The 9,725-nt window shown below is 49.3% G+C and overlaps 1 protein-coding gene across 3 annotated transcripts; it reads right to left on the minus strand.

Moving 5' to 3' along the window:
* Window positions 1–2,503: 2,503 nt before the first annotated feature.
* MRM3 (mitochondrial rRNA methyltransferase 3) lies at window positions 2,504–9,684 on the minus strand. 3 transcript variants are annotated; one of them, XM_039254269.1, is made up of 4 exons: window positions 9,350–9,684; window positions 8,847–9,091; window positions 6,099–6,266; window positions 2,504–3,785 (listed from the first exon to the last, which is right to left on the minus strand). In XM_039254269.1, the coding sequence occupies exons 1-4, from the start codon at window positions 9,661–9,663 to the stop codon at window positions 3,253–3,255; spliced, it is 1,260 nt and encodes a 419-aa protein (XP_039110200.1). In that variant the 5' UTR covers window positions 9,664–9,684; the 3' UTR covers window positions 2,504–3,252. The 3 variants fall into 3 exon arrangements, with proteins under 3 accessions (XP_039110200.1, XP_039110191.1, XP_039110204.1); XM_039254260.1 differs by having other exon boundaries at window positions 9,433–9,519; XM_039254273.1 differs by lacking the exon at window positions 9,350–9,684 and having other exon boundaries at window positions 8,905–8,990.
* Window positions 9,685–9,725: the final 41 nt, after the last annotated feature.

A 9,725-nucleotide genomic window follows, 5' to 3' on the forward strand; every position in this document is an offset into this window, starting at 1 on the left:
CCCGAAGCGGCGGTGTTGAACCTACAGCCCTCTCTGTGGACACCAACGGGGGCAAGAGACCCCACGGCCTTCTTCCAAGCAGGCTGCCCGAGGGAAAGTCCTCTGTTGACAAAAGGCTGTGGTCTACTAGCTTCTTTCCTGATTATTCAGTGTTAGTAAATAGTGAAAGTGACGTGGTTTCCAGGAACCAAGGCTGTTTGTAGGAAACTGTTACACTGGGTCCACTTTATGGCTGGGATTTCTCCTTCCGATGGGTGGAATGGGACGTCAGGATGTCCTAGGCAGGCCTCAAAGGGGAAAGCACGAAGAAAAGCCGCTTCCTTTAAGGCATGCTCTGGCTCCGCGGCCCCTGGGCCTTTGGGAATACTTCCCAAGCCAGGAGATGTGTTACTGGGTTTGGGCAGGACTTGGTTCTGAAGGACTGCTGGGTTTCTATTAAATAACGTGCTAACTCAAGAGTCTGTCCCCAAGCCCGTAGGCTACTGTGCAGCCCAAAGGATGCAGGCAGCCTCAAGTGTAGGTGCTCATGCTTCACACAGGTCAGTCACCCAGAGGGGCTGGCCTAGGATACAGGAGAAGGCATGATCTTAGGACCCAGGGCTAACGAACTCTCCTTCAGACATCACGGGATGTGGAAGGAAGTCTCCTTGCCACTGCAGTCAGTCTGCACCAACCCTTCCCATCACAGAGGTAAGAGGGAGGCTGGGAGGCCAGACCCTGTCGCAGCCATGTCTCGTCCCCCACCTTTGTTCCCTTCTTGCATTGTGAAGCAGCAGCAGCTTTGGGGATGGCCCTCAGACTGGGAGGCTTCGGCTGAAGAAGGTGGCTCCCCTACAAAACAGATGCAGTTAAGAGAACCGATGCCATTTGCAGCGTATTCAGACCTTCAGTCACACGTGGGCTCTGAGCGTTGGCCACGGCTTCCAGAGCCACCGAGCAAGGGCCCGGCTTGCGGGCTATCTGGGCTGCACTGACACAGCCAGCTAGTTCAGACTAAGCTGCCCACAGCAATAAATAGCTCATCCATTCATTTGGCTTCTGGCTTGTTGTCCATTCACTGATGAAGAGAGAAAGTCATTGGAGTTTAAAGGTATCTAAGTGAGTGCTTCCTAAAAAAGAATTTTTTTTTGAGTGGCCAGGTGGGAGGAGGGGGAGCATGGCCCAGGGGACACCAGGCCCTGAGGCACAGCTGGTGGTGTTCAGCCCTCGCCCCAGGACCCTTGGTTTGGTGCTGTTTCTGGGGCCTTGGTGTGGCAAAATGGCAAAAGTGTAGTGAAAAGCAGCTCACTTGGGGCACCCGGGTGGCTCAGTCGTTTAAGCCTCCAACTTCAACTCAGGTCATGGTCTCACAGATCGTGGGTTCGAGCCCCACATCGGGCTCTGTGCTGACAGCTCAGAGCCTGGAGCCTGCTTCAGAGTCTGTGTCTCCCTCTCTCTCTGCCCCTCCCCCGGTCACACTCTCTCTCTCTCAAAAATAAAAACATTAAATAAATAAAAGCAGCTCGGCTTGGAAGGGGACATCTGGTGTTTCAAGATCCACGAGGCAAGTGGTAGGAGGTCAGAGGTGAAACTGGTAGAAAGCAGTCCCCCGAGGTCTGCTCACCCTCTGGGCCTTAGTGACCGGATTTTCACGAGCTGGCAGAAGGGAAGAGGACGCTGCAGCTCTCCCTGCTTCAAAGCTCCAAACCAGGGTGAAGCCTCCTAGTGTGAGTTCCAGGCATACAGGGACATCAGCATTTGTCCAGAGCCACTTTCCCAGAGGTCCCATCGGAAGGAAGTTTTCCCCACGGCAACCACGTCCCACTTGTGTCCACTTCCCCAAGTCTTTGGTCCAGTGTCCATCGTGCTTCAGATTCTGCTGAGGAGATGCGAATCTGGACGGGTCTCCGGCTTCAGCACTCCTGAGCACAAATGTCCTGTAGAATGCCCTCTGTGGAGACTCCAGCCTTTTTCAACACCTTAAACCCAGGAAAACCCCCAGCCCCTCCTTTCAGGCCTGGGAGTGGTTTTGAAGCACGGCCACGGGCGCCACCTTGTGGCAGAAACCACCGCTAGCCCTCCGCTCCACACCAAGGCAAGGGGCCGTTCGGCCAGCCATCTGGGTGCTTCTCTTTCAGCCAGTGTAGTGTGCTGTCATGTCAGACCTGCTCCTTCTATATTTCCTATTTTCTGGGGAAATGGCGAAAACCCAAATGTTGGCCTTAAAATTGCAAAAAATTCAAGAAAGCGATTTTCCATTATCATTCAACAAACCAAAGCCTCACTATGGCCCCGGTGGTCCTTTTAAAGAAAGGACAATTTGCCCTCGTCTCATCTAAATTATATCCACAAATGTGCAAAAAAGACTCACAAGTCCTGGTATATAAGCCATTGACTGTAAAGTGAATGGGACGTAAATTTTTCTTCCTTCTTTCACCCGCCATGATAAAGTAGGCTTAGAATTATGTGCTGGGTATACTGTTGTGCGGTGTTTTGTTTTCCCTAACAGTAACAAGGCATAGGGTTTGTCGTTCGGTCACTGATCTTTATTTTGTAACGGCACCCAGCAGGAACAATAACCCAGGGACAAAGCTGCAGGACACTGGCTTCATCCTTCCCATGACCTCGTTTTCTTAGCACTTTTCCAAGGTGTGGAGAGAACAAATGTCAGCAGACTCCAGGGGTACTGAGCGGTCTCCCGGATCGAGCCTGCTGGTGTGACAGGCACCGTGGCCCCCGTGAAGCTGGAGGACCAAGGCTTTGTGGGCTCAGCACCGTCGGAAGGCTGTGGGCTCTTCTGCCTTCTAAAAGCTGACGAGGCACCAAGGGTCTCATGAACAATCCATGGGCCACTCACATCAAACATCTGTGTGAGGCCATGGGCAGGCCCAGACCAGAGCGGGGCACCAGCCTGGGAGAGCACAGCCAGCCAGATTGTTCCTGTAAAAACCCCTCCCATCAAACATACCGAAGCACCCCCACTCTGCCACAAGTGGGGCACGAGTCACGCATGCTCTCTGGGCTCTCTCGAGATGAAGTTTGGTTCGGGAGCTGGAGGAGATCTCAGGAAGAATTCTCACCCTTGTTACTTTCGAGGAGAAGCAGAAATTCATGGAAATCCTTATTTTTCCAATAATCATCTAACAGCATCTTGCCCACATCTTACCTCCTGAATAGGCCCTGGGAAACCCGTTACCGACCCTGCCTATCTCCTAACACTGCAGCGGGAGTTGGGCACCACCTCCGACCGAGGACTGGCTTCCACGCTCCCTCTCAGGGGTGACTCCGGACCCTGCCCACGTGTTCCGCCCTTACCCGCAGCTGCCTTTTGCCTTCGAAAAGCAGGATGCTTGCAGCCATAGCCGAGTTCAGGCTGTCCACACCGGGCACGACAGGGATCAGCAGCCTCTTGCCCCCCGTGCTCTCGGCCAACTGCAGGGACTCCAGGCTCACGCCATGCGTCTCCCCCCCTATCACCACAGCTGCTGGCGCCTCTGTCCAGTCCAAGTCATAACTCTGCACCTCAACTTCAGGGAGCCAGGCTTTACTGGCCCCAGCTTCTAGATCCTCCTCCTCATACTTGTGTAACTTCGAGAGTTGTTGGTCACATACCCAGCCGTGATCAATGGCTTTACTAGACATGTTGGCCTGGGCATAAAGGCCACAGTTGTCAGCCACGTAGACCCGGGTGTCGGTGGGCAGGTGGTCGGGCACTGTCTCCCAGTCCAGATTATTGATGATGGGCACCTGGAAATGGGCACCCATTGCTGCCCGTAGCACTTTGGGCTCCCAGGCATCCACACAGCCTAGAAAATAGAGATAGGATCCATTTAAGATTATAAACCTTCCCAGACAGGAGGTCTCTGCAGCAAATCAGATTAATTCCGGATCAGGAGAGAAAGCAAAAATGTCCTATTGTAGCCTTCTTGACAGCTGGGACCTCCATGTCCCCAGTTACGGCAGCGTCCAGCAAAGGGAATATGAGATGACTGCTGGCTGGCGCTAAGTGAGACTTTCTCCGTCCCTTCAACATTTACCACACGCCTGGGCCAGACATCGTACAGGAGATGCTAACAGCTTTCAAGTCCCCAACATCAAGGCGCTTGTGGTACCGTGGGCGATGGTGTTCGGACACTATCTGAACACATGACTACAATATCAGTAACTGATGTAAAAGAAGTATGAACGGGGTCACAGAAAACCCTTGTACTAAGCAGAGCCAGGAGGGAAAACATCCTAGAGAACATGACACTGAGCTGGAACTTGAAGGATAGGAGGAAGCTGTCAAAGAAAGGCTGGGGCAGAGGACAAAATGATAAAAGGGGGAAGAACGCCATAGTCCAAAACTGTAAGGAAGGTGATCGGGGGATGTGGTGGGGGACGAGATGGGAGGCAGGCAAGGACCAATGTAAAGGAGGGTGGGTATGCCACACTGAGGAGTTGGGGATTTCAGCCACTGGACAATATAATGCTATCAAAGGATTTTAAGTAAAGTCGTGACAGAATCTCGTTTATGCTTTAGAAAGACCCACTTGGTTTCAATGTTGAATCTGCACCAGAGCAGGAAGATCCTAGAGAGGGGAAATTAGATGGGGGGCAATTACAGGGACCCATGGAGAGCCAAGGCGACAGCTTTCTCTTTCACACACACGCACGCACGTACCTTCTGCCACCAGACAGAGGCTAAAAGGCTAAAAGAACTACTTTCTGTGTTTAGACACATACGAAGCCCAGCCACTTGCGCGTGGTCACTCTCAGGGCCAGGAGAGACAGCAGGGCCGGGGCACCACGTGTCTGCCACCACCCCCTAACTTGTTAACACAACTCTCTGCATTATAAGTTACTGTAAAAAGTAACCCAACTTCAGAACAGAGTAAGCAGGCAAGCCAAATTTTCAAAGGAAAATAATACACACAATGTAACACTGCCCACACCTACTGCCAACCACAGACTTTCCCAGTCACTGCAGGGAACTAGAAAGGAGAGTTGGGCTGTTATGTCAAGAGGCTGCAGGCGACGGTGGAAGATAAAAGAGGGGCCGAGACTCGTGAGGGGAGCCATCCAGTGTGAGCCGTCTCCCTGGTGGGGAGTAAGGGACACGAGAGGATGTCCCCTCGCATCCTCACGTCCTCCATACTGGGCACCACCCCAAGTGTTCCCTACTCCTTCCCCTCATCCTATACACCAGCCACCACCATGAATGAGGCAAACGCACCACTTGGAGCATATAGGTACCTCTCCAAAACCACACCAGCTCTCAGAGATCTCAACAATGGGGTGTATAAATGGGGCACCATTTATGATGATGGCACCCCAGCACTTGGCTCTCACAACGGCCTCTCTACATCTACTCCATCTATTCCAACAACATGTGACCGGGACGAAGGGGTGTAAGGAGCATTGAGGCAAGTCTCAGCAGGTGTGGTTATTAGCTTACAGTGAATGAGGGAGCTGGAGTGTTTTCGATGAATGACCCCCCTCCCTCCCACTCTCCCGGCAAGGTGTAACAGGCATTCTAGGTGTGTCCCAGCTGTTAGGCAAGTCTGTTTAGAATCAAGCCTACTCATCCCAAGTTCTGAGGACAGGACAGAGAAATGTCAAGAGGCCAACATGTGAGGGGGTGTCGGACCCATCCCAAGGCTAAGGCTAAGGCCAATGCATCTCAATTTCATAACCACACGCCTTTCACAGGATTCAGAATGTCTAGAGTTAGGAAGGCTTCATATGCCCAACAATTGGAGAACTCAAGATCATTAAATAAAGGACTTTTAGTGTTAAGACTGGCATCTATTTCCTTCCCCGACTGATTTTAAGTTCTTTAGTAACCTAGCCGGTGTCAAACTAATCTTAAAAGAGAACTGACATTTCCTAAAGCACTTAACGTGTGCCAAGCAGAGTGCTAAGTACTTCATGTGCACCATCTCCATTCTCGGAACAAACCTACCAGAGAGATTCTGTTATGCCCACTTTACAGATGAGGAAAATGACACTCAGAATACTGCTCCCAGCCAAACGGCTTATCAGAGGCAGACCCAAGATTCAAATCCACGGATGTCTGCCCACAGAGCCAGCGCACTTACAAATGGCCGACCAATCCACCCAGGAACAAGGGCTCTGACCTTTGGTGAGTAATACTTTGCTGCAGCCTGCGCCAGCAGCAGATCTCAGGATCGTCCCCAGGTTCCCAGGGTCACGGAGATTGTCACAAATCACCAATAAGGGCAGCAAGTGGTGAAGCTGAGTCTCCGGGTAGGTCATCTTAACGTGGTCAGGTTTGGCAAAAATCCCTGAAGTAAACAAAACAGGTGGTTCACTCATCTGATTTGAACATGGGGGATAATTTTGCTTTTCACGTATGTATCAATCTTTCAGTGTTCATTATGCAAGTAGTACATGAATACATTCTGACTGAAAACAATTCATACATCAAGTCCTAGCATGGCACCTCCTCCCCATAACTGTTTTCAATCTTGGAGTTGTATGTATCCCTTCAGAACTAGCTCCATGCATCTACCTACATCTATAAACGTCTACCCACATACCGGTGCTTTTTACATACAGAAGGCATACTCTATGTGCTATCCTGTAATTTACTTATTCAGTTCTGTAACAGGAAATGTCTTAGAGAACTTACCATGTCCATACATTTGGAGCTACCTGATTTTACTGTTGTATGTTACTTTGTAACATGAACATGCCACCCTTGTTTAGTTCTTCCTCAACTGACAACTTGATTGTTTCCCACTTTCCCTATTATAAACAACCTTGCAGTGAACATCCCTGTATACTTCTCTCTGCATATGTCCCAACATTTCCCTATGAAAAACACTTGCAAGTAAAATCAATATATGGTGTGTGTGCACTTTTTCTTTCCTTCTTTCTTTTCTTCCTTTTTCTTTCTTCCTTCCTTCCTTTAATATTTACTGAAGTAATCTCTACCCCGACGTGGGGCTCAGACTCATGGCCCCGAGATCAAGAGTCACATGGTCTCTCGACTAAGCCAGCCAAGTGCCCAAAGCACTCTTAATAGATACCGCTAAACTGTCCTCCCCAAAGGCTATTCCAATTTATTCACACCAAGAATACATACTTATACCTAACCCATCTGTGAAGGGAAGGGAACGGAATTAGGCATCTGTATATGGTAAAAAGATCCTGCACTTAAGAGTCACAACAGCAGGGAACCTTGGAAGTCCTTTAACTTCTTTTTTTTTTTTTCTTTTTGGAAGAGAGAGACAGTGTGCCAGCAGAGAGGGGCAGAGACAGGGATATATAGAATCTGAAGCAGGTTCCAGGCTCTCAGCATAGAGCCCAACATGGGACTCAAACCCATAAACCACAAGATCATGACCTGAGCTTAAAGCTGGATGTCTAACCGACTGAGCCACCCAGGTGCCCTGTTGATCCTTTAATTTCTACCTGAAGGGCTGCAGCGACGAGAACACTGCTAGAGGCCCGACTTGTGTTATTGGATTCAGAGATGTGCCAGGAGCCTGACAGGCAGTCATCTCTTTCTCCTTTTACTCCACTTCTCAAATATGAAATAAAAGGGTAAGCTAAATAATATATATTTTTAAAATCACACAATGATGCAAGCAGTCATAATGATGAGGAGGGCCACGGAAGTCCAGGATGGGCTAGCCGCTATCAACACAAAGTGGTCCAAAGTGGCCAGCATGATAAAAATGAGTGCTACTTGCACTGTAGTGTAGAGAAGGCAATTACAGGTAGAGATAACAAGAGCACAGAAACTTAGGGGAGGACTTTAGCAGTCCAAATCCCCACCCTAGGGGAGCGTTCTGAGTGTAAGGTCACAGGTCGCTAGGACTTGCTGGGTCACAGAACAAGAGATGGTCCCCAAATTTCCTCTCCCAACTAACAGCTGCACTTTACCCGCTACAGGAAAATACATGCACAACTGGTAGGAAACCCTGGCCTAAACCTAAGAATCTTGAAGATAACTTCCCCTACCCTAAATGTCCCTTACTATCCAAGAGAAACTTCTACATTTATTGCCATTCAATTCTCAGATCTAAAATATAATTCCGATGTCAAAAAAATATAAAGAATCTAGACTTCCCGTAATTAGAAAAAAGACTCTCTTTTTCCTTTTTTAAAAAGTTTTTATCTTTAGAAAAAAGACTTTCTAAGTGCTAATAGACACCACAGTCTATTAGAATCTTAAATTAGGAGAGCCTGGGTTGCTCAGTCAGTTAAGTGTCCAACCTCGGCTCAGATCATGATCTCACAGTTCGTGGGTTTGAGCCCCGCGTCGGGCTTTGCGCTGACAGGTCAGAGCCTGGAGCCTGCTTTGGATTCTGCATCTCCCTCTCTCTTTGCCTCTCCCCCAGTCACACTCTGTCTCTCTCCAAAATAAGTAAACATTAAAAAAAACTTTTAAAAAAGACACAGTTTCCCATTGAATGGGCTAAACAGGGTAACAGCTTGACAGCTTGCAGCTTACTGCTCAGACCTGCTTCTAGAATAAGGGGGTCAATGACAGAAAGGTTATCACCATACTGGCAGTGGTCTTGTGCAAATGGAAGGCTAAATCTTTTAGTAAGCATTTTCTTAAATTTTAGTTGGACATTATAGGTTGAAGTGACCTAAAAAAAGAATGTTCGAGGAAGAGTGATTATTCCTAGAGACTATAAAGAACCATAATACAAATGATGACAAAAAAAAAAAAAACTGGCTTCAGCTTCCATTGAAAATACTGAAAGATGCACAGATTTGAAAACTGTATTTTTCTGGATGTCTCAAGAAAAGGTTAGGCAATAACATTTGGAATTTGGTTTAAATAAAATTTGCTGCCCTAAGATAATCCTAGGTCTCTGCTTCTGGTGACACACTGTATAACCACTGACCCATTATTCCTTGTGGTGTTACGAGGTCTGACCATTCCTTGATTTCCTCAAATTTCACCTTAATGAGGCTGACACCCTTCAGCTTATCAATGGGTAGCTCCTTTATGTATTCCAGGCGGCTAAAGAAGAAAACCTTTGGTACAGCACCAGCCTTGAGAGCATCTGCAATCAGCCTGCGCCCTTCCAGCAGGATCTTCCCGTGCTTTTCCCGAAATGGCCTCGACTTAACAATTGTCATTACACTGCTGTGAGAGGAAACAAAAAGACGGGTTAATTACCAACATCTTTGTTACGGAGACACACCTAGTTTTAACAGATAGAAAGAACTTCACAGACATTAACAAAGGAATTCCAAGGAAAACACTTATTCTGCACTCCATGCACTATAAAAACCAATGGGCTGCAAGTGGAAGAACTCCTCCCACAGGAGGAAAGAGGTTAAGGTCCCGTTAGCAGGCGGGAAGAGAAACGCGAATGCATGACAAGTCTCAGGAACACATCACCTCAGCCTTCTGTCCCCGGGTAAGGCCTTATCATAGCGAAGCCCCGAATCTTCCCAGGTGCAAGGCGTCTGGGATGGAGGCACCTGAAGCGACGGCTTCCGTCGCGGCTCGTGGGGACCGGTCTCAGCCGCCGCCCTGCCGGGCTGCTTCCCAGAACCGGGCTTCCGTTCCACCACCTGACCAGATGGAAACACCACCCTCACGGGGCTCCGCCGCAGCGCCCGGACCCAGCGCTGCGCGTGGAAGTCCCAAGTGTGGACCACCGGCAGCAGCGGTCGGGCGGCCCAACCCAAACCTCTCAACCGCGCTGCCATCTTCCCTCGCGCCTTGGGTTGCGTCACGGAAGCGCGCCGGCGCCGACCAGTGACGTCACCGG

This window comes from Hyaena hyaena, unplaced genomic scaffold (assembly GCF_003009895.1).
Source record: "Hyaena hyaena isolate Hyena2069 unplaced genomic scaffold, ASM300989v1 scaffold_10, whole genome shotgun sequence".
Taxonomy (NCBI): Eukaryota; Metazoa; Chordata; class Mammalia; order Carnivora; family Hyaenidae; genus Hyaena; species Hyaena hyaena.